The sequence below is a fragment of the Pseudochaenichthys georgianus genome, chromosome 24 (assembly GCF_902827115.2).
Source record: "Pseudochaenichthys georgianus chromosome 24, fPseGeo1.2, whole genome shotgun sequence".
Taxonomy (NCBI): domain Eukaryota; kingdom Metazoa; phylum Chordata; class Actinopteri; order Perciformes; family Channichthyidae; genus Pseudochaenichthys; species Pseudochaenichthys georgianus.
In genome coordinates this window covers 31,683,865-31,709,957 of record NC_047526.1, presented here as the reverse complement: position 1 = coordinate 31,709,957, position 26,093 = coordinate 31,683,865, and the positions used below count along the sequence as shown (strand labels likewise).

Sequence of the window (26,093 nt, the reverse complement as noted above, 5' to 3'; positions counted from 1 at the left end):
ATGCATATATATATATTTTTTAAAACATGAAATAATAGCATGTCAATAAAATACAATTTAGAGTAATACAAAAGACCAAAGCTAGAGATAGCAACTTAATGTAATAAATGTGTTGCGTATAAGTCTCTAACTTGAAAGATGAAATGAGCTGATAAGTAGCTCGTAATTCTTCATAACATAATATGCATATCCAATAAATACTATTCATGACTTCAAACGTAAAAGTCATTAAAGAAGTGAACATACAGTATAATGAGAACAAGTTAGACATTTAGGAAAATGTATGATGTCTTTGACCCTGAGTTGAACTACTTTATTCACTGAATTCAAAGAAGTGAATAGGGCGGTGACCTCAGGGTTTTATTTTGCGAAACTCAGCACACAGACTTAGTCCCTATAGGCAAGTGCGGCGGGTGCTGTAGGCTAGGGAAGGCCTTCCCAAATATTTGTGTCACTGCATCCTGGTAAAATACAAATATAATGTATAATGTCTGTGTCTTTGACATTAGCACTGCTATGCAGCCACCTGTGCCCTGTACTACGAAGCCAGTTCAACAGACCCTGGATATGTTTGAGTAACAAACAAACTAACAACAACAAACTAACAAACGAGATCTCGCTAAGCGGTCCTACGACGCTCGTTATCAACTCGGTAAATCAAGCCAGGGTTTCTCTCTCCAGCTGAGGGCGCGTTCACGTGAAAGGGGCGGGGTTAGCTTCATTTGACCAATCACAAACAGGGACAAGTGTACTGACAGCGCAGCGTCATACTTCATTCATGAAAAGTCAACTAATATTAGACAAATATGAGCTTTAAACATCCATTACTTAAACATATAATCCAGGATACAAGCCACATTGCACTTGTGCTTCATTGCATTGAGTTGAACTTCCTCTTGGTGTTTTTCACCTTGCAAAACATTGTACGAACCATGAGTAAGCGAAATCACCCCACGCTATAAAAAGAGATCAACTATCCACCAACCCACAGAGATTTACACCACCTGTCGTTCTCACACTGCTCAACATCATTTAGAGGAAAGAAGTGAGTATCACATCTTCGTTCATTTATGCTGATAATTACAATTGTATCTATAATATCACAAATAAACCATGACAACGGCGGTATAAACATGTGTGTGTTTGATTACAGGATGAAGTGCACCACCGTCTTTCTGGTGCTGTCGATGGTGGTCCTCATGGCTGAACCTGGGGACGCTTTCTTTGGCCACCTTTACAGGGGGATTGCTAGCGGTAATCATTATTAAGAATATATTTTTGACATAGCTTGTGTAAATAATCCTTATATGGCTGAAGACTTTTCTTTTTGTCGCTGCTTTTAATTGAACTATTCATATCTTAAACTGCACTGTAACTTTTATCCATGTATTTTTTTCTTTTAATGTTTATTTCATTAGCTTTTCTTTTTTAATCCTTAATGTCTTTCATTTTTTGTAAAGCACTTTGAATTGCCTTGTGTTGAAAAGTGCTATATAAATAAACTTGCCTTGCCTTGCCTTATATTGATGCATGAATGGTTGTGTACATGTAGCTAACCTGAGCTTCAATATTGTAAAGGTAAGACAGATATGTTCAGTTGATTTTGAAAACTGTCAGATATCTAAAGATTCTTTAATAATTATAATACAATAATAATAACAATAAATAAGTACATAAAATACAAATAATAATATATTATAATTATAAATAATAATAATAAGTGCTTTTTGCTCAAAGATCCTTGGCAAAGATAAAAGTCAAAATAAAATGTCACATAACAATATTTGAAAATAGGATACAACATTTATCATATATTAAAAGCCAAGCTACTTATTTTTTTAATCAAATAGGAACCAACTTTAAGATAACATTTCATAAAATACGTTTTAGACCAAGGGAAAAATAATGTTTTGTATTACTCATGTTGAACCTGCAATATGTTAATGAATGTTTAAAAGGCCTTACAAGGTTTTATGATTCATTAAATTACAAATAATAATGCATGTATTTTTTTGTTTGTTCTCTTTTCAGTTGTCAAGCATGTCCATGGGTAAGGACCACTCCTAGATATTTCTCTCATTTTAAAGTGCTCTTGTTGGCTTGGTTTTAAACATCTGAACTGAACTCTCTGCATCCTCTCTTCATCATCAGACTCCTCAGCGGGGAATCCCCTAGGCAGCAGGAAGTGATGAAGGAAGCGATGAGGGAAGCGATGAAGGTGCAGGAAGCGATGGACCAACAAGCTTTTGACCGAGAGCGAGCGCTTGCCTGAGTCTACGATGTTGGAGCAACTCTGAAACTTTGAAAATAAAATGCTTTCATCTTCAAAATAAATGAAATAAAATCGACTCATTATGCGAACTATTGCTTAATACTGTTGTTATTGATTTAAATGTCATTTGGAATAAATCTTCTTTGTTAAACAGCAAGCCATTTTTCCTGTGTCTTATTTAAAAGATAATTTCTGAATAACAAAAGATGGAAATGAAGTGTTTTGACCTCGATCTCAAATCCCAATTTGACTATAGGTGACAATATGAAATTAGTGTAAATATTAGTATAAATTAGCAGACATTTATATCAATTCATGCACACATGGTGAAAGGAATCCTGAAATACAGTAAACAGAATGTCAACATATGTCGTTATAAGAAATACAATCATGCTTTTTTATCTATCTATCTAATTCAGAGTAAAAACAAAATAAACAAAGCTAGATGTAATAACTTATCATAATATAAGTAGTGGTTAATAGCTGAGGCGTCAACATACTTTATAACTTAATAAGCATCATGACAAATAATAATATGTATATTACTTTAAACTCAAAATTAATTAGGGAAGTAGTTTAGTTAGTTTAGTCAATTTATTGAACATGTCAGAAACAAAAACATATAACAATAATATATATATATATATATATATTCTCTTTTTTTTCACTCAGATTAAAAATTATAACAAAGTACCAAAAAAATAAATAAATAACAAACCAAAAAAAAAAAAAAGATATTTTTTTTCAGATAGTCTCTGTTCAACGAACAAGTGAACGTATAATAATAAGAAATGACATTTTCTTCAGAAATAGGGACAATTATCTTTACACTTGAATGATGAGTAATTGAAGACGTGACCACAGGGTCTGTTTTACTTGTTTACTGGCAAGCATTGCAAAAACAAAGCAAGGGAAATGTTTACCCGCTATAAAAAGAGACATGTACCATCGACCAACCCAGAGAGATAGACACTGATAGAAGCCCTTTGTCCTTTCATCGATGCAATACAATTCAGAGTAATAAAAAAGACCGAAGCTAGCGACAGCAACTTAATGTGATAAATGTGTTGCGTAAAAGCCTTGTGGTATGTCAAGCAGAGGAACTTGAAAGATGAAATGAGCTGATAAGGAGCTCCAAATGCTTCATTACATAATATGCATATCCACTAAATGCTATTCATGACTTCAAACTTAAAAGTCATTAAAGAAGTGAATGAGAAAAAGTTAGAAATGTAGGAAAATGTATAATGTCTTTTCAAACTGTGTTGAACTACTTTATTCACTTCTTTGAAATCTGAATTCAAATAAGCGAATAGGGCGGTGACCTCAGGGTGTTCTTTTTGCAAAACGCAGCACACGCCCAGAGTTGGGGACGTTCTAAACCGCATATATAAACAGATGTATAACCAACAAGAGATTCACACAACCTGTAGATCTCCCTCTGCTCGACTGATAACAGCTTTGACCTTGAGGAAAGAAGTAAGTATCTCATCTTCATTTATGCTGAGAATTATTACTGTAGATATAGAAGTTAGGTAAGACATTCTGAAAGTATTTAAATGTTTAAAGTTGCAAATCAAGATATGGAAAGACTCTGTTATCATCGTGTAGAGAACATCATATTGCACATGCTGTGTTTTTTGTTTTTCAGGATGAAGTGTGCCATCATGTTCCTGGTGTTGACGCTGGTGGTCCTCATGGCTGAACCCGGGGAGGCTTGGATACACCACATTGTTCATGGTAACCATTTTTAGATTGTATTTTATATATATATTTATTTATTTTTTACATTTCTTTTTACATGCTGGGAACGCATTGGTATAACTCATAATTAAAGCTAACCAGAACATTAATAATTTAAAGGTGGGGTATGTCATTTATTTTAGAAACACTTTTTGTTATATTCCATGGAATGCTCTTAACATCCCGATAGCAATGAATACATTAAATGCTTTGGTAATAAATACATTAAAAAATGTCATCTGTGGAAGCCGTGGCGCTGTAAAAAGCACGACCAATCATCTGAGCTGGCCCGACTAAAATAACTGGATGGCCTACCTGCCTGTCAGCCTTCCATCTGGGCACACACTTATCTCGAGCCTTCATTGGTCATGTGCGCGTTCATGTGTGTTGGAGGAGGGGCTCTGTGAGGAAGGGGCAGATTTTTTCCGGCTGTATTTTCAAATGCTAGCGCACTCGAGCTGGTTTCTCCTAAATTACCTACCCCACATTTAAGGTACCGACATATATGTTAATTTAGAAAAAATGTGAAATATCTTAGGATTCCTGGTGCAGTGTTCGTATGTTTTCGACAAATCTTAATATTGTTGGGCTGCCTTGTGATTGAAAAAAAAGAAAATAGGTAACATTTTGGAAGTCTGTCCTGTTTATGTTAATTGGAAAAAAGTATACAACACAAAGAAAGGCACTGCAACAAAAGTTCAGTTTTGTTATCGATATTATAACCGCAATATTAATGAATATTTCAATATGATAACTTTTACTACATACAAACATTAATAAAATGTCCTTTTTGTTTTGTTTTTCTCTCAAGCCTTAGGGAGGTAAGTTATTTTGCTTGTTTCATTTTATAACAAGACATTTGGTGAATGCCTGAGCTGAACTCTTTGACTCTCCTCTCTCCACCCACCAGCATATTCGGGAAAAAGGAATACGAAGCGATGAAAGCGCAGGAAGCGATGGAACAACGTGCGCTCCAACAAGAGAACGACTTTGCCTGAGTCCACGATGGTCCATCTGAAAAATAAATGCTTTCTTCTGCTTTTCTTCAACAAAAAATGTAATCAACCTGTTTTAAATTGATCTATTTTTCACTTGGAATAAATCTGCATTGCATTACAGAAGTCATCTATCTCTTGTATTATTTTAAATGAAAAATCCAATTAAATCAGGATGGAAACGATGTGAATTGTGTGTTATGGAATTAATACAATCCCAACCGAGTTAAAGACATGAAACACATTACAGGTAAAACATTACAGATGAAATTGGTGTAAAAATCATTCAGGTCAGAGTCCATGACTACTCCTATTTCTGTAATTTTCTGTTGTTTGCCAGCTGAAGCTCAGCGCAGGCTTTTATTCGTTCCTCATTGATTCCAAAAACAATTACCTCAATCTCAATCTCTATTTATTTATATAGCACATTTAAAACAACCTTCAGTTGACCAAAGTGGCACACCTGTGCAATACCCATGCTGTCTAATCAGCATCTTGATATGCCACACCTGTGAGGTGGGATGGATTCTCTCGGCAAAGGAGAAGTGCTCACTATCACAGATGTTTTCAGATTTGTGAACAATATTTGAGAGAAATGGTTATTTTGTGTGTATAGAAAATGTTTTAGATCTTTGAGTTCATCTCATGAAAAATGGGAGCAAAAACAAAAGTGTTTATATTTTTGTTCAGTGTAGATAAAATGGTGTGGAGAGTCCACTCCACTTCGAGCAATATAATTACTTTCAAAGCACTTATATTCTAATAAAGGACTGGCTTATCTAAAGCCAGTTGAGTAGCACTTGAAATGTTTGGCTCTATAAAACCTGATGTACTTTATGATTCTGTTTTCTTCTAGTTTGTATCTTCTTGGTCGAATGCACTTATTGTAAGTCGCTTTGGATAAAAGCGTCAGCTAAATGCAATGTAATGTAATAGTGATTTCATACATATAGATTTTTTTTGTTTGTCTTTATGTCCACATAGTTGCAGCCTGTGCTCTAAAGTGCCTACAGTTTCTTTGGTTTATGAAGATGTGTGTACTGAGTGAATATACGAAATCCGCCCCTTAATACATGTGTATGACCTTGTGCTTAATCTTTGTCTATAATATAGACTCTATATACTATCAAATGGTCAGTTATTGCCATTATGTTTTGGTGAGAATAATGAAAAAAGCAAATAACAATTCTTCACATGTTTCAGAGGAAGCAGCAAACACCAAACATATTATGCACAACTGACTTTGATGATTTAAAGATTTTCATTTGTACTACAGTGTGTGGAGTGCTACAGATTCTGGTTTAGGCAAAAGCCTTTTTTTAAATGTGGTGTTATACAGCTCTTTTTGATGTTATCGTGTCTTGTGCTAAGTTACCTTTGTTGTGGTCCGTTGAAGCCGTTTAATAAAAAAAATGATGCATGTTTTAACTATAGGACTTAAATATTGAAGAAGAGAAATGTAACCTTGTTTCCAAGAAGCCAGAAGTTGTGTAAAAAATAGGGCTTGGTATAATGTTTTGAAATGTGTCTTACGGCAAGGACGTACCGAGTTTGAAACCCACCAGGCCCAGGTTTTTTTCTGCTGACGTGGGTTTCCTCTGGGTGCTCCAGTGTTCTCGCAGGTATTCTCCTGACCCTCGATCAAAGCACTAAAGCCTCACACCTAGAGTCGATCCCCGGTGCAACAACAGCACTGTAGCTTCCAAATGCTCCTGGAGTCAAGTGCAGAGGACAAAGTGTTAACTACGTATATAACTTAACTACAAATATCTAAACAGCTGGGACCAAATACTTGTTTGCCTTTGGATGGTCTTTGTGTTGGTGTAATGTCATGACACCGCTTTGTCTGTTCAATAGTTTAATACGTGTTACTACATATAATTTTCAGTTTTTCTTTTAGCATTCCTTTCATCATATTAATGCAATATGTGAGCTAATCAAAACATGTTTTTACAAAGGTTTTATATTTTCTATTAATTTTTCATCTAGTCAAATCTCCGTCTGCTGGTTGATCGGGTGTTTCTTTGTGTTTTTTGGTCTATTTTAGTCACCTTAGGGCCAAAATACACAATTGACATCATTTCAATTTTAACAAGGGAGAAATATTTTGCCGTATAACAGTGCAGATGTATTCTAATTGAGCAATGATTGGCACATAGTGACATCACTTTGTAACACTCGCACTTCTATCGGCTATCGCTCCAACATAGTGCACGTTCCAGGCTAATGGGAAGGACATCTATAAGCGTTTGACCAATCACAATACTTTCAGAATGTATTACCTAACTTCTATATGTTAGCTTAAAGATCACCTATTATGCTAAATCCACCTTTTCATGTCTTTTATACATAAATATGTGTCCCCTCACGAAAAAATATAAAAACAAATGTTTGGCTTGTGTAACCATTAGCCAATCAGTAACCAAGGTAACCCCCCCCCCCCTTATCACCTGAATCTCCTCTAGAGCACCATTGTGTTCTTTGTAACCAAATGTCTCTCAGAGGGGCGTGGGGAGGGGCTCCTTATTTTCATCTAAAGTAACAGACAGAGAATCAGCACTTTGGAAACAGGGCTGAAACAGAGGGGATTATGGGTAATGCTGCAATGATCTGTTTGGTGTTTGGAGCCAAACACTTCAGAGACATGTTTTGTATGTATCTGAGACCAGAGTTGGGTGTAACGTGTTACAAAGTAATGCGTTACTGTAATAATGTTACTTTTGTCGGTAACGGAGTAATGTAACACCTTACTTTTATAATTCAGTAATCACACTACAGTTACTAACATTGCCCGACACACGATACTTTTATAAAATCAGTAATCACACTACAGTTAGCCTACTAACATACAGAATGACTAGATTCTCCCTTTGACTGACTGAGGGATTTCCGCCGCAGGTTTATATTTACGTAACATTTGTGCGACTTGCGCGTCCACATAAAGTGCATAAACATGGCTGAGTCAACAGCGATAACTTTGGAGGGGTGGAGGTCTGCCCATTATGTTGAGTTCGTCCGAAGAAAGGACAGGAATGTGACGGTGAGGTGCAAACTGTGTCCAGGCCAGAAGCTTTTATCCACTGCTGCAAACACAACGTCAAACCTCAACAAGCACCTGCAAAGACAACATGCTAACGTGAAGCTAATAGCTAAGAAGGACCTCCGAACCCAGAGTGAGGATGTCGAGTAAAGTAACGACACGGTAGGCGCTTCAGATGAGGCTCCCTCCGCAAAATGAAGCACCCTCCGCAGTCTGCGTGATCTGCCTGTAGGGAGGGGCGGCCCTGCGAGCAAAGTAACGAGTGAAGTAACGAGTAAAGTAACGCGTTAGAGATATCGAGAGTAACGAAGTAAAGTAATATATAACTTTATATTGCAAAGGAGGGGGCCGAGTTACGAGCGTCATGTTACCATGCTGTTACCATGCTGTTACCATGCCACGGCAACCTCTCATTCCCCTGATTGGTGGAGAGTTGGCCATATAGGCGGAGCTCCTCGTCACTGACGTCACACTATTTTCAAATCTGTATCAGTCTGTATCAGATCCGTTGCTGCCCCGTTTTTAGAGATTGGGGTACGGAGGAAAAGAGAGAGGGTTGTGTTTTCTGACACTTGGTGAGTTCCCTGACACACCGGGGACACATTCATGTATAAAAGACGTACAAAAGTGCATTTTGCATGATATGTCCCCTTTAAGGTAAAAAAATACGTATCATCATTGACCAATAATATGTGCTAACTGATCCTAGAGGAATGGGTGAGAAGGCCTAGCATTTTTTTATGTGTTCAATGTTGTCTCAATTAAGTTAAAAAAGTACAAATTAATTCAGAATTCTCTTTTGAATAAAACAAGTGAGATATATTTTGCCTTGCAGATTTATTATAATTAGAGCAATGGTTAGAACAACATTATAACACACGTACAATTAAAACAAATACGTTTGGTAAAAACAACACATGGTTGTGCATCGGTATTGTGCATGCACATAGACAGAAATATACGGCATGTGGGTGCACACTAACCTTTCTCTGTGTGATTGTTACATAAATCACATCAATTTATTCAAACGGACTGGAAAACTGGTTTGAACTTTCTGCAACAGTTCTAAATTGGTTCGTATCCTACTTTAAGGACAGGAGAAAATGTGTTTATATAGGTAACTACACATCTGAGTTGACAACTATGACATGTGGGGTTCCTCAAGGCCCCATCCCGGGGCCTCTTCTCTTTAACATCTACAGTAAATTCACCAGGAGACTGTGATCCAATTCAAACACTGAGTAAGTGCATTGAAGTGATGGAATGTGTCCATCTTTCTTAAATTAAAAAGATAAAACTGAGGTAATTATTTTTGGAATCAATGAAGAACGAATAAATGCCAGCGCTGAGCTTCAGTTGGCAAAGTTAAAAACAACAGAAAATGACAGAAATAGTCATGGACTCTGACCTGAATGATTTTTACACCAATTTCATCTGTAATGTTTCACCTGTAATGTGTTTCATGTCTTTAGCTAGGTTGGGATTGTATTAATTCCATAACACACAATTCACATCGTTTCCATCCTGATTTAAATGTTCCTTTAAAATAATACAAGAGATAGATGATTTTTGTAATGCAATGCAGATTTATTCCAAATGAGAAGATCAATTTAAAACAGGTTGATTATATTTTTTGTTGAAGAAAAGCAGAAGAAAGCATTTATTTTTCAGATGGACCATCGTGGACTCAGGCAAAGTCGTTCTCTTGTTGGAGCGCACGTTGTTCCATCGCTTCCTGCGCTTTCATCGCTTCGTATTCCTTTTTCCCGAATATGCTGGTGGGTGGAGAGAGGAGAGTCAAAGAGTTCAGCTCAGGCATTCACCAAATGTCTTGTTATAAAATGAAACAAGCAAAATAACTTACCTCCCTTGGCCTTGAGAGAAAAACAAAACAAAAAGGACATTTTATTAATGTTTGTATGTAGTAAAAGTTATCATATTGAAATATTCATTAATATTGCGGTTATAATATCGATAACAAAACTGAACTTTTGTTGCAGTGCCTTTCTTTGTGTTGTATACTTTTTTCCAATTAACATAAACAGGACAGACTTCCAAAATGTTACCTATTTTCTTTTTTTTCAATCACAAGGCAGCCCAACAATATTAAGATTTGTCGAAAACATAAGAACACTACACCAGGAATCCTAAGATATTTCACATTTTTTCTAAATTAACATATATGTCGGTACCTTAAATGTGGGGTAGGTAATTTAGGAGAAACCAGCTCGAGTGCGCTAGCATTTGAAAATACAGCCGGAAAAAATCTGCCCCTTCCTCACAGAGCCCCTCCTCCAACACACATGAACGCGCACATGACCAATGAAGGCTCGAGATAAGTGTGTGCCCCGATGGAAGGCTGACAGGCAGGTAGGCCATCCAGTTATTTTAGTCGGGCCAGCTCAGATGATTGGTCGTGCTTTTTACAGCGCCACGGCTTCCACAAATGACATTTTTTAATGTATTTATTACCAAAGCATTTAATGTATTCATTGCTATCGGGATGTTAAGAGCATTCCATGGAATATAACAAAAAGTGTTTCTAAAATAAATGACATACCCCACCTTTAAATTATTAATGTTCTGGTTAGCTTTAATTATGAGTTATACCAATGCGTTCCCAGCTATGGCATGTAAAAAAAAATGTAAAAAATAAATAAATATATATATAAAATACAATCTAAAAATGGTTACCATGAACCATGTGGTGTATCCAACCCTCCCCAGGTTCAGCCATGAGGACCACCAGCGTCAACACCAGGAACATCATAGCACACTTCATCCTGAAAAACAAAAACACAACATGTGTCACTCAATCAAACTATTTCATCCACCAATGTACTACAGCTATAAGTCAGAGTGAATATTCAATGTCAAATCCCAAAGACTTCATTAAATAACAAAAACGTAAAATATTTCACCTGATTGAGAGTCTGAACCAAGAGGCTTGTCAAGAGTGCAAAGTGAGATCTTGAAGTGATGTGAATGTCTCTGTGGAACCTGTGTCTTTATAAAGGTATGGTGGTACTTTACATATATTTAGCATATATTTGGCAACATTGTATGTATCATTGTATTTTGCAATATGATGTTCTGTCTAGACGATGACAACAGTCTTTCCACATCGATGGGGAAATATCTTGAATTGCAACTTTAAACATTTAAATACTTTCTGAATGTCTTAGCTAACTTCTATATGTTAGCTTAAGGAAAGAAACTGTATCATCATTGACCCAAAATATGGGCTAACTAAACTGACCCTAGAGAAATGGGTCAGAAAGGCTTAGCAATCATTGTTTTTGTTTATTTAAATTAGTTAATCTTAATCGTGATTAATTAAAAAAACAAATACATTCTGAATTATCTTTTAAATAAGACAAGGCAGACATATTTTGCTGTAGTGCAGATTTATTATAATTTAAGCAATGGTTAGCACATTGAGTGAATTCAGTTTTGAAGAAGCATTTATTTTCATCTGATTCAAAGTTTTGGGGGTTTCTCCATCAGACAAACTTTCTCTCTTGTTCCAGCGCACGCTCCAACTCTTCCTGCTCCATCATCGCTTCGTATTTTTTATTCCCGAAAAGTCTGGTGGGTGGAGAGAGGAGATTCAAAGAGTTCAGCTCAGGAATTCAACAAATAATGCAACAAGAGCCATTTTTTATTATAAATGTAACAAGTATCAAGCAAAAGACCTTACCTACGGAAGACTTGAGAGAAAAACAAGGAGGACATTGCATTAATGTCTGTATTTAACCATAATTCACCTTTTGTATTGTGTTGCCACACGGACCCTTTAGTGGGAACACTTAGCTTTAGCTCGTCAAGCTTGTCATACTGAGCAGACGTGTATATTACCTTCTTCATGTTAACTGATAATAAAGAGTGGAACTCCATTCTCAACATACCGCCTCCGACTCCCTTTCATCGGCACTACACTGGTGACCCTGACGTTTCCGAGAACATTTCCGGAAACTTAACGAACATGGCTGAGCACGATATCTTCGTAAAACTGCCGGAGTTCTGGGAGCACGCCGCGGAGGCATGGTTCGCCCACGTGGAGGCACACTTTGCCTGCAGGAAGTCCGCGATGGGGACTTAAAATATTACCACGTGGTGGCAGTGCTGGGATGCTCCACTTCATCCAGGTTGGTGGGATTTGTCGCTGCTCCCCCACACCATGGCAAATATGAGGCGATTAAGGCCCTTCTCCTTAAGACATTTAGCTTATCTGCTAAGGAGAGGGCCCGCCAGATTCTGGACATTCATTTTCCTGCGTCACTTGCCTTCCCGGGTCCAGACGGCGCTGGCCAACACGCCTGTCACGGAGCCCCGTGCCTTGGCTGAAGAAGCGGATCGTTTTTTCCTGGCTACACGACAGCCCGGTGCAGAGACGTTAGCCGCGACGCTCAGTGGCCCATCTGCAGTCGAGAAAGCATGGCGGAGGCCGGACATGGCTGTGGCGAGCCGGCGTGGAGACACCGGAGAGTGCTTTTACCATTTCGGGACAATGGCGAAGAAATGCAACTCCCCGTGCCGCTACAAACCCCCGGGAAACGGAGGGGCCGGCGCTCAGTAGTGGCTCTGAGTGTCGGCGGCACGTGCAGGCTCCTCTTCGTCAGCGACAGCGTTTCGGGGAGCCTGCTTTTGTGTGACACGGGCGCTCAACGGAGCGTAGTTCCCACGTCGAGTGAAGACGTGACCCGGGGTGGGCACGGACCGCGATTGACGACGGCTAACGGTGGTCCCATTCGCACGAACAGCGTGAGGCCTATGTGTTTGTGCATCGGAGGACAGCGTTTCAGCTGGGATTTCGTGACAGCGGACATTTCTTTTCCCCTCCTCGGAGCGGGTTTTTTTGTGTGCTCATGGACTCTTAGTGGACGTTAAGAATAGGCGTTTGGTTGATGCCTTGACGTTTTCTTCCCTCGTGTGCACACTTGGCAGCGCAGCGTACGACTGTCAGGCTCGCTGTCAGGGGCAGACACGTTTCTCAGACTGTTGGCCGAGTTTCCAGACCTGTCGCTGCCCACCTTCTCTGCGCTTACAACTAAGCATGGCGTGGAGCACCACGTCACTACCGAGGGGCCTCCTGTCTACACCAGGGCCCGGCGGTTGAACCCTTCTAAGCTGGCTGTAGCGAGGGCGGAGTTCGCAACCGTGGAGTGCCTGGGCATTATCCGCCGCTCCGACAGTCCTTGGGCTTCCCCCCTGCACGTCGTCCCCAAACCGAACGGCGGGTTCCGCCTGTGCGGGGATTACCGCCGACTCAACGACGCCATTACATCTGACCGCTATCCGGTGCCGCACATTCAGGACTTTTCGGCGCATCTGGCCGGTGCGGGGGTGTTTTCCAAGGTGGACCTGGTGCGTGGATTCCACCAGGTGCCCATGCACCCGCTGGACATTCCCAAGACAGCAGTGATAACGCCTTTTGGACTTTTTGAGTTCCTGCGGATGCCTTTTGGGCTCAAGAATGCTGCTCAGACGTTCCAGCGCCTGATGGATTCGGTGCTGCGGGACCTGCCGTTTGTGTTTGTCTACCTCGACGACATACTCGTCGCCAGCACTTCAGTGCAGGAGCACCTGTCCCACCTCCGAGCCCTTTTCACACGGCTCAACGACCACGGATTAATCATCAATCCTGCAAAGTGCCAGTTTGGGATGTCTGACATTGATTTCCTGGGGCACCGCGTCACCAAGGGCGGTGCGGCGCCTCTGCCAGCGAAGGTGGAGGCTGTTGCGGCTTTTCCTCGCCCGTGAGTTTCTGGGGATGGTGACTTTATACCACCGTTTCATCGTCCGGGCTGCACACATCATGCGGCCGCTGTGTGAAGCGTTGAAAGGCAAGACCCCCGTCGGCGCTTTTGCTGAGGTCAAGACCGCGTTGGCTCAAGCGGCTTTGCTGGCACACCCATCATCTACGGCTCCCATCTCCATCACCACGGACGCGTCGGACTACGCGGTCGGTGCAGGGCACATGGCAGCCACTCGCCTTTTTCAGCCGCCAGCTAACGCCCAGAGAACGCAGGTACAGCGCCTTTGACCGTGAGCTCCTGGGTCTTTGGTTGGTCGTGCGGCACTTCCGTTTCATGCTGGAAGGCCGGGAGTTTACGGTGTTTGTCGACCACAAGCCGCTCACCTTCGCCATGTCAAAAGTGGCGGAGCCTTGGTCGGCGCGTCAGCAGCGGCAGCTGTCCTACATATCAGAGTTCACTACAGACATAAAGCACGTGGCTGGCAAGTCGAACCTGGTTGCTGATTGCCTCTCCAGGGTCGTCATCGGTCCCATCCAGTTGTGTCTGGATTATAATCGCATGGCGGCGGACCAGGTCGCTGACCCCGGTGTCCAGGCTCTGAAGCTGGAGAGCACGGGGTTGTGTTTGGAGGACGTGGTGTTCGGCGACGCGGGCATTACGGCATCTTCTGGTGGACTACCGGATAGATTTACAGCAGGAGCACAACGATGTCCACCGCGGAGAATAAACGGAAGGGCAACCATGGCAACCATGCTCCAGGGTATTCTTCGCTGCTTTTGGTGTATTTTGTGGCGGCAGCAGCGCCACTTACAGGCCCGGCATATGTACTACAGCGTTTCCAGCGGGTCGAGCGGTCTCGTGTGAACGGACACGTTAATTGAGCCGAATGCATGTGAACGGAAGATTTTTTTGAAAACGCATACGGTGCGTAAACGCAAACGTTCCCGTGTAAATTGGGTCTAAGTGACAGTGACTGTCGGTACAAAAGGTCCCATCAGCTGTTCATATCACAATTGACACCTTTGCAGTCCTTGAAAACAGTCTTTTGACTCTGAAAATCAATCTGTTGGAAGGTAAAAAGCTAATATTTCATCTTTATTTTGACTTGAATTCATGCAAAATCATGGATGTGACAGCTAAGACAGTTATTAGAACATTACAACCCTTTGTTGTTAGCTCTTTTGGATTAAATTAGCTCAGTATTCATAGCAAACAAATGTATACAAAGTATACTCAACAGAAAATGAAGCAAAAAGTATCTAGTATATGGAAGTTCAGACGAGTACAAATAAAAGTGCAGAGTCATGGTTATCTCTATATGTATTTTAGTTTTTTTAGGATGAAGTTGGTTATGATATTTCTTGTGCTGTCGCTGGTCGTCCTCATGGCCGAACCCGGGGAGTGTTTTTTTAGACACTTGACATCGCTGTGGAAAAGGGCCAGGACGGCCAGGACGGCCTGGAGAGGTAAATCAAAATCACACGTTCTGTATTGATGGAAATTAGGACAAACAGCAGGGTCCGTCAACAATCCTTTTGTATGAACTGTCCATGAGTTTATCACTGTTTCATAATTGACTGTACTATAGAGCTTTAACTTAACTAACTTAAAGGTGGGGTAGGTACATTTGAGAAACCGGCTTGAGATACACTTTTTGTTATATTCCATGGAATGCTCTTAACATCCCGATAGCAATGAATATCTTAAGTGCTTTGACAAAAAATCCATACAAAAAGTCATCTGTGGAAGCCGTGATACTGTAAAAAACACGACCAATCATCTGAGCCGTGGCTAAAGTAACTGGATGGCCTACCTGCCTGTCAGCCTTCCATCGGGGCACAAACTTATCTCGTGCCCTCATTGGTCATGTGCGCGTTCGTGTGTGTTGGAGGAGGGGCTCTGTGAGGAAGTCTGAAGGAAGAGGCAGTTTTTTTCCGGCTGTATACTTTCAAATTTGAGCGCACTCGAGCTGGTTTCTCCATTCTTACCTACCCTACCTTTAATGGTGTGGTTGTCTTATGTTTGGACAAATCATGATATTGTGTTGAGTCTTATTGAGCTGCTTTGTGATTTAAATAAAAAGGAAATTGGGTGCATTTGAGAAGTTTTTTTTTGTTACTTAAAGAAAGGCATTGCAAAATAAGTTCAGCTTTGTTATCAATATTAGATTATATCTTAATAAATGTCGATACAGCCTTACAATATATTATGATGAATTATACTGCATACAGACATTAATGCAATGTCCTCCTTGTTTTTCTCTCAAGTCTTCCGTAGGTAAGGTCTTTTGCTTGATACTTGTTACATTTATAATAAAAAATGGCTCTTGTTGCATTATTTGTTGAATTCCTGAGCTGAACTCTTTGAATCTCCTCTCTCCACCCACCAGACTTTTCGGGAATAAAAAATACGAAGCGATGATGGAGCAGGAAGCGTTGGAGCGTGCGCTGGAACAACAAGAGAGAAAGTTTGTCTGATGGAGAAACCCCCAAAACTTTGAATCAGATGAAAATAAATGCTTCTTCAAAAATGAATTCACTCAATGTGCTAACCATTGCTCACATTATAATAAATCTGCACTGTAACGGCTAAATATGTCTGCCTTGTCTTATTTAAAAGATAATTCAGAATGTATTTGTTTTTTTAATTAATCACGATTAAGATTAACTAATTTAAATAAACAAAAACAATGATTGCTAAGCCTTTCTGACCCATTTCTCTAGGGTCAGTTTAGTTAGCCCATATTTTGGGTCAATGATGATACCGTTTCTTTCCTTAAGCTAACATATAGAAGTTAGCTAAGACATTCAGAACGTATTTAAATGTTTAAAGTTGCAATTCAAGATATTTCCCCATCGATGTGGAAAGACTGTTGTCATCGTCTAGACAGAACATCATATTGCAAAATACAATGATACATACAATGTTGCCAAATATATGCTAAATATATGTAAAGTACCACCATACCTTTATAAAGACACAGGTTCCACAGAGACATTCACATCACTTCAAGATCTCACTTTGCACTCTTGACAAGCCTCTTGGTTCAGACTCTCAATCAGGTGAAATATTTTACGTTTTTTGTTATTTAATGAAGTCTTTGGGATTTGACATTGAATATTCACTCTGACTTATAGCTGTAGTACATTGGTGGATGAAATAGTTTGATTGAGTGACACATGTTGTGTTTTTGTTTTTCAGGATGAAGTGTGCTATGATGTTCCTGGTGTTGACGCTGGTGGTCCTCATGGCTGAACCTGGGGAGGGTTCATTTTGGAAACATATCGGTCATGCATTGAATGGTAAAGTCACGTTGTGTGTCCACTGAGAGTAAATGTATTGCTTTAGTGTTTTAGTCCATTCTAACACAAAAAAGCAAAAGTCCTTAAAGGGAATTTTGGACCCGCCAACAATTTGGTTCCAAACTAATACAGAAATCGTTGTTACGTGGCATCACTTAAAGAGGCTCCATCATGCTTTTGGGGTTTTTCTCTTGTGTGTTACTTTCTCTTCCAAATAAAATATTAGAACTCCAATAAAATAATGAATGTTTATAAAACGGCTTATAATAAATTATAATGCAAAGTATCACAAAGAATAATGCATCGCACTTAACGTTTTTTTCTCTTTTTTAATTAGCTGCCGAAAGAGTCCATGGGTAACGTATTTTTCTTCACATTTCAATTATTGGAAAGTGCTTTTGATGCATTATTTGTTTTATTTTTGTCCAAACTCTACGGATCTTTTCTCTCTCTGCACCAGAATGTTGACCGGGGAAGAACTTGAAGCGATGAAAGCGCAGGAAGCGATGAAAGCGCAGGAAGTGATGGAACAACGTGCGTTCCAACAAGAGAACGACTTTGCCTGAGTCCACGATGGTCCATCTGAAAAATAAATGCTTTCTTCTGCTTTTCTTCAACATAAAATATAATCAACCTGTTTTAAATTGATCTTCTCATTTGGAATAAATCTGCATTGCATTACAAAAATCATCTATCTCTTGTATTATTTTAAAGGAACATTTATTAAATCAGGATGGAAACGATGTGAATTGTGTGTTATGGAATTAATACAATCCCAACCTAGCTAAAGACATGAAAACACATTACAGGGTGAAACATTATACACCCAGATGAAATTGGTGTAAAAATCATTCAGGTCAGAGTCCATGACTATTTCTGTCATTTTCTGTTGTTTTTAACTTTGCCAACTGAAGCTCAGCGCTGGCTTTATTCATCCTTCATTGATTCCAAAAACAATTACCCTCAGTTTTATCTTTTTAATGATAAAGATGGACACATTCCATCATTGATTTTCTTCATTGCATTCATGGATCATAGTCTCCTGTTGAATGTAGATGTTAAAGAGAAGAGGAACCCCACATGTCATAGTTGTCAACTCAGATGTGTAGTTACCTATAGCAACAACGTTTTTCCTGTCCTTAAAGTAGGACTCAACCAATTTAGAACTGTGGAGAAAGTTCCAACCAGTTTTCCAGTCCGTCTTAATAAATGTGATTGATGTAACAATCACACAGAGAAATGTTAGTGTGCACCACATGCCGTATATTTCTGTCTCAACAAGTCCTCCAACTCATACGGACCAAATAGGTCGATTGTTCAAGCCCTTATTACGACCTATAATCACGTTTTAAAGTTTTCGCCCTCTCGTGCTCCCGTTGATTGCAAACGTTACAGAGGGTCATTTATTCACAATAACCCTCTTCTGGAAAATCCTAAATTGTAGGATAGATGGCCATTAAAACGCCTTTTGATTAGATTTCTAGCGAGAAGCGTATATTGTACTTTTAGAATCCACGTCCAGTGGATGTGTAGGATCTATAGTTTGATAGATATTACGAAGATGATTTGAGGTTTCGACAGGAGAACATTATGCGGCAGCTTTCATGTAAAGTTAGCGTCAACCCTCACAGGGTGAAAACAGTATTTCCAGTCTCGAAGTTTTCATAATAAAACCAACGATCAAATGATTTTTCAGTGATATCTGAATTACTCATCCACTAAAAAAATCAAGTTTATCCTTGTTAATTATACGACATTTATTGGTTTAATTGTGTACAATGCTTTGAGTTTTTCCCATAGGCTTTTCACTTTCGATTCTGAGAGACAGATTTATTTTTTCAGAGGTTTTGATAGGCTAAAATATCCACACCCATAATCCTGGATATTTTTGCCGCAATGCACGTCAGGATATGGTGTTATGCGATATGAAATCGGAAAACATTTAAAAAAATAATAATAATACTTTATTCCGAGTGTGCTTGCTTTCTCTTATTGAAAGTCATCACCTAACGGCATTGTAATACACGGTTCGGCTGCATTACCATATTACAGATCTCCGTAGTTGCTTTATTTATAGAGCCCTGATGAGAAGACTCTCGACAAACAGGAGACCTGCCGCCGAAACTGAATATGTGACGTGGATCATAAATATATCAGCAATTAAACAACATCTTCCAATTATGTTCACACAATACGTCTCCTTGCAGTATCAACACTAATTCGGCTGACTTTTATATTGATCCAATTGGTAGATAGGTTATATTTACACCATAACGGTGCACAGCTGATAGAAAGGGACTTGTAGTTTTTAAAGATATTACTGATTTTCTTTGAATTTAAGAATGTAAATACTGAGTTGAGAGAATAGTCAGGGGTTTGGGTGATGGGACACACATCTATGGAATCAGAATTTCAATAGCTGATATTATTATATTTTATTAACTAGACCAGTGGTTCCCAAACTTGTTGTGCCCAAGGCACACCAAAGGACAAGTTAAAAATCTCAAGGCACACCTATTGTGCAAACACTAGCCCTTTATAACACGTGTTATCACTCATATCATGTAAAATATCTGTAAATGTGCATCATTATTTACTAATGCTAAATAAAATGTGACCAAGACAACTATATTACTCATGAAATATTTATTAACGAAATATTTCAGAAATGAATTTGAAACGTTATCAAATTAGGCTTCATCAAAGCAAGCAAACACACTCATTTAAACCAGACAGGTCACAACATTAAAAATGAGACAAAGAAAATTCAGCACAGAGCACTGTCAATGCAAGGAAGCTGCATTGTCCATGGTCCTGAACCTACAAATTATAAATGTAACATTTCAGCGCAGAGATGGGGTCGTTACCTAAAAAAAGTAATCTATACACTACTTCGTTACTCTCTACATAAAGTAAATCGTTACTTTACTCGTTACTTTACTCGCAGGGCCGGCCCGCCCCTCCCTGCAGGCAGATCACGCAGACTGCTTAAAGTTTCAAATGTTCTCTTTAGTTCAGTTTCCATTGTCGCATAAGACTGATCCAGATCCTGAATGTTTTCCTATCTGACCGTGGCTGTCCTCTGTCTCCTGCTATCTGTATATTTTGCGCAGTCTATCTCTGCTCACGCTGTTGCGTCGGCGTGTTCTCCTGCGTGTTGGCCATGTGTTGCACTGGAACCAGACACAGCAAAGACTTCAGCCGAGCACGTACGAACTGCGCATGCGTGAGTGGCAATAACTCTCCTTACCAGCAGGTGGCGGTAGTGTGTATTCGTCATTCAAAACAGGCAACAACCGGAAGACAGAGAAGAAGAACAGACTGTGATATAAACAAACACATAGCGTGTGCGGTAGCTCCACCTTAGCATGTGTTCTTTGCAGGTGCTTGTTGAGGTTTGACGTGGTGTTTACAGCAGTGGATAACAGCTTCTGGCCTGGACACAGTTTGCACCTCACCGTCACATTCCTGTCTATTCTTCGGATGAACTCAAAATAATGGGCATACCTCCACCCCTCGAGAGTTATCGCTGACTCAGCCATGTTTATGCAGCACTGCACGTGGAGATGTGGACGCGCAAGTCACGCAGATTACGTACATATAAACCTACAAAGTACTGATATAGTAAATTAAAAAATGATTATTTTTGTGTAGTTGTATATTGCAATAATAACGTATGGTTGTCAAAAATCCCACGGCACCACCGGACTTGCCTCACGGCACACCAGTGTGCCCGCGGCACACCGTTTGTGGAACCACTGAACTAGACCACTGGTTTTTAACCCGCACCGCCTAGTGGTTTTAAAGCACGTTATTGAATGTTGTTGTTGAATGTTATATTTGATGAACACATTTAAATATTAAGAGTAGCCGACATACAGAATAGTCTAAAAACATTAAATGTACAAAACTGCATACATGTAGTTAATTTCTAACTGTAAAGGGTTATAGTAACCAAAGGATGCAATTAAAATAGCCATACATATTTCTAAATAGTGGTGGTTGCAGTTATTATTATTATAAAAAGCTCATTGGAATAATGCCCCAACAGATCGAGCCCCCCCGGTGTAAACCTCCAGCCTCCTCCCTACACCAGGTCCAGGCAGCATGAGGTGTCAAAGATAGGGATGATGGATCCCTCTTACTGTCGCCTGAAGAAAACCTAAAGGGCATCACGGTCTGAAAATAACACCTGCATCTCCCACATAGAAAAAACACACACACACACCGACCGGGCAAGCAACGTTTGTTTTGGCCGGATGGGGCTTTGCTTAAACATATCGATTGGAAATGAGATGTGGTCAGAGGACGTATGAGGTTAGAAAGGTATGTGTGTGTGTGTGTGTGTGGATGTGTGTATGTGTGTGTGTGGTGGGTAGTGGTGCTGTGTTGTGTGTGGTGTGGTGTGTGTGTGTGTGTGTGTGTGTGTGTGTGGTGTGTGTGTGGCTGTGTGTGTGTGTTGTGTGTGTGAGGGTCACCGTGTCATTGGCTGTTTACCTCGAGGCGATTGCTGGTCTCACACACAAGTCCTACCCAGACAGAGATGTGTGGTAAATAATAGAGGAGCTATGACAGAGGGCAGACGCACGAACACAGAGCAGCATCAAGGTTGAAGATGGGGTTTGTAATGGGAGAGCTCTTTATCGGACACATCATTAATACATGAGGGGGGGGCGGAGCGCCAGTCATACAGGCAGCGAAGATCCTGACATCTGCATATCCAAATGTGTGAGAGGTCTGTATGTCTGACTGACAGGCTCAGTTCAATATGATTTCAGCCGCATAGAGTCAGGTGGACTCCCCTCACTAACTCACATTACAGACTCAGAAATCATATCATTTCTATTTCCTACTCCTTCCCTCCACCTATCAGAAGCGAGTGCCTTTACGTAGACACTTTGTTGCCTCTCCACCTCCTATATCTCCTAGGGTCTAAGTTCATATGGCTAGGGATTACTTTGACCGAGATGCGCCGGCCCGTGCCTTGGCTTGGACTTCTATAATGTACCCCATTTGAAAATAAATTCAGCCAAGTACCCCCTGATCAGCGCAAAAACTATTTGTAAAGGAAAATGCCTATATAAAGAGGTACAGTTACAGTGCTGCACCATCAGTGTCTGATTTATTAAAAACAACAACATTGTAACTGAGAAAACACTTAAATGCTACATTAAAATGTTTACAATCCATCACGAAATTCATGGCTATCCACTTTTTCTAGATAATCTAGACGACTCTGCTCGGGTCTTGATGGACGAGTTATGGGGAAGTTCAGGAGATATTCTCCCTAATATAATATATTTTTTCCTGCCAAATAAACGATTAAATGAAAAAAATTAAAATACGGTTGTTAATCCAATGGGTTGAAGTTTAGGTCCTAACAATACAATACAGGCCTCAGAGTCTCCGAGGTAAGATCTCCTGTGTCTATTATTGCTGTACATGTTAAACAAGACAGATTATAGATACAGCATCTACACGTCTGTGCCAAACAACATGATGAACAAGAAGCTCTTTTGGCCTTACAATAAACACATACTGGGGGTAATAATAATAATAATAATAAAACATTATGTTATTATGACACAAACCCTTGATCTAGTGTGGAACCCTTGTGCTTGTACCTTAGTACTTGTACTCTAGTACTTTACTTTAATACAATTATGAGATACTTACTTACCATGATAAGTACTTTGGTATTTTAGTACATGTTGCATAATACATTTGTCCTTTTTAATGTACTCTTATTTGTAATGCTGGGTGGTCGAATATCAAAGTACTTTTCCACATTTGTCATCAAACTACAAAAGCGTCATCAATTCTAGAGAGGGACAGACAATTATGCATTTGTGATCCAAGCAGTGTACAGTTATGACATCCATGAGGTGAAAGTTATCGTTATAAGACAGCTAAAATATATTTTAAATATAATACCAGTCAAAATAAAATAAATTGAGGAACTCACGGTAAAAAAAGCAGTTTATGTTTATGTTATGAAAACTGAGCGCCGTCGTCTTACATTGGAATGATATGTTGATTAATGATAAATTAAGCAAAAGGCAACTTGTTTTAATATGACTGGTTGCTTCAGTCATTTATCAGCTAAAATAACAACGTTTCAAGTCGTTAATTATGATTGTTTCAGACGAGAGTCATCAATCATATGGAAAATGTGCTTTTGGCGCATGGTTAGAGCGTTGGTCATCAGATCAAGGGGCGTTGGTAAACTCCAAGTTCGAATCCCGCCTCGGCCGTCGTGTCCTTGGGCAAGACGCTTGACCCGCAATGCTCCTGTGGTAATGTCCCGCAGTAATGACCTCTTACATGTCTAATTACTTGTAAGCGCTTCGAGCACCTGTAAGAGCGCTCTAATAAAAAATGTAATGCATTATTATTATTATTATTATAACGGTGAGTTCAGTCAGTGACTACAATAAAAAAACATGTTCTTTTCCTGCAGCGGCCTCCTAAAACACGGCTGCTGCGAGACAGAAGAGATACATGTTTCTAGTTTAGTCAATTTATTGAACATGTCAGAAACAAAAAAATATAACAATAACAGATATATATATATTCTCTTTTTTTTCACTCAGATTAATAATTATAACAAAGTACCAAAATAAATAATAATAACAAATAAATAAAATAAAATAATTTTCAGATAGTCTCTGTTCATGTTCAACAAGGGCAAGAAGAAGCTTAAAAAACGTTTCTGGTCCGACATACATATAACATAACATATATTTTTCTTATAAAACATTAGGTCATCGTCATCAGCGACATGTTTGTCTTGTTAATCTTTTCATGTGTGAATGAACACAACAACAAGATCCCTCCAGTTGTTCTCACTTTGTTATCGTCCCCCTCCTCTCTAACTCGCTTCAACAAGGAAAGGGATTGTCTTTTCAGAGAAACTAAAGCATATATTTTAATGCAATACGTGCAAAGACTGTGTGTATATAAAGATAATTATAAATATTAAATGTCCTGACACAACAGATCATTGCATTTACGTATTCTCATCATTTAAAAGTAGTGTGATCGCTTATCTGTTTTTACATTGAAATATTATCTATACAATACAAAGAAAGTAATATGTCTGTTTAAAACCGCAGCATCCGAACAAAAACAACCAGACACAGGAGACAGCTTCATCCCGCGGGCAATAAGACTGTTTAACAACTGAACTGCTGAAACCATTTCATAACATTCATCTTCTACTTAGTATGTATCTATTATCTAATATATCAAAATAGATCTTATTGACACACTGATGATGGACACACACATCCTTTAACGTTAACCTAATATTTGTATTAATGAAGGTCAGAGGACTTAATAAAATTACTTTAAAATGATCCAAAGTGTACAGAATTGTTTTTTTTAAATGTTAATGATTTCTTAACTTTATTTCTTTACATATGTTGACCATGTTTGTTTGGAGGTGAATCAGAATAGTGTAATGCTCCGTGCTGCTGATATCAACACTTGACAACCTAAGAACACAAAGTCACATTTTTGCAGAAGGTCTAAATACAGTTTGAGTGAACTGATATTGAAGAGAAAGGAAGGTGAGGGAAACTATTGTACGAAAAACAATAGAAGCATGCCAGGTTAGAATTAGGAAGGTGGCTATAGGATCACGTTCCAATCCCCCTACATTGGTGTGTGTGTGTGTGTGTGTGTGTGTGTGTGTGTGTGATGTGTGTGGTGTGTGTGTGTGTGTGTGTGTGTGTGTGGTGTGTGTGTGTGTGTGTGTGTGGTGTGTGTGTGTGTGTGTTGTGTGTGGTGTGTGTGTGTGTAAATGCACTGATCAATATGGTGGATGTCACCCAATCTCCCAACTGGTCGAATGCCGATGCAATCCCCCCGAGGCAATTACTGCTTTTTCTCCACACAGAGCCGCAGAAAGTCCGACAGTTTGACGGGTCGGACGGCTTAGGAACAGACGGAGACATTAAAGAGAGGACAAGCAGAAAAACAACAGACAGACAAAATATGTTATCGTGGCCGTGCTAATGTTCAGCGACCAGGAGACAGCCTCTCACTCAACTATTATCTTTTAGACATAATGATTTTTAAATATGACCAATTTTGCGTTATATCTTGGCCGTCCTATATCTGTTAACGGTGGGGTAGGTAAGTTTGAGAAACCGGCTCGAGATCGCTAGAATTTGAAAATACACAACCGGAGAAAATCTGCCTCTTCCTCACAGAGCCCGCCTCCAACACACACGAACGCGCACATGACCAATGAGGGCACGAGATCAGTTTGTGCCCCGATGGAAGGCTGACAGGCAGGTAGGCCATCCAATCAATTGGTTGTACTTTTTACAGTATTACGGCTTCTACGGATGAAATTTTTGTATGGATTTTTTGTCAAAGCACTTCAGATATTCATTGCTATCGGGATGTTAAGAGCATTCCATGGAATATAACAAAAAGTGTATCTCGAGCCGGTTTCTGAAACTTACCTTACCCCACCTTTAATACTTATAAGTATTTGACTTGAAACTCTCAAAAAGACACTTTCTGTTGAGCCGGTGAATCAAACACAACGTGGATCATTAGCTAATTAGGTATATTTGATAATTCTAGGCGGTAAAATGGGAGATTTGTAGTTTCTGCTCTGTTTTAAAACCACAAATGCTTATCTTTTACATTTAGGATTTGGTCTAAAAGACGGTGTGATGTCTTGAAGTTGACTCGTTTTACTATCTCCTTTTCATACCGTGCGAATACTTTCCTTCATTTCTAACCTGCGATGGGAGACATTTGAAGTGTGGTCTATTTCAATCGGGAAACCAGGGCGCACCTGCAATACCTCACGCTGCATGTTACGAGATACAATTCAATGTGTTCTAGTATTTGACAAGCATCATAAAGAAATGACAAGGCATAGATGTTTGTTTTAGCGTTTTAAATTACTGTCCACGTCACTTTTTTCAAGGTGAGTGAATTCTGCGGAGTTAAATATAGTCA

At 39.5% G+C, this 26,093-nt stretch overlaps 2 protein-coding genes across 2 annotated transcripts in view; one reads left to right on the top strand and one right to left on the bottom strand.

The window, feature by feature from the left end:
- The window catches only part of LOC117439799 (exostosin-1), a 316,371-nt gene that overhangs the window by 113,297 nt on the left and 176,981 nt on the right, over window positions 1-26,093 (bottom strand). The window lies entirely within an intron of this gene.
- LOC117439800 (moronecidin-like) lies at window positions 936-2,429 on the top strand. The gene is made up of 4 exons (XM_034075885.2): window positions 936-1,045; window positions 1,154-1,254; window positions 2,032-2,050; window positions 2,152-2,429. Exons 2-4 carry the CDS (start codon window positions 1,155-1,157, stop codon window positions 2,270-2,272), a joined length of 240 nt encoding a protein of 79 aa, XP_033931776.1. The 5' UTR covers window positions 936-1,045; window position 1,154; the 3' UTR covers window positions 2,273-2,429.

What these genes read in the sequence shown, in the direction of transcription:
- LOC117439800 (XM_034075885.2), top strand. Translation starts at nt 1,155, where the DNA reads ATGAAGTGCACCACCGTCTTTCTGGTGCTGTCGATGGTGGTCCTCATG.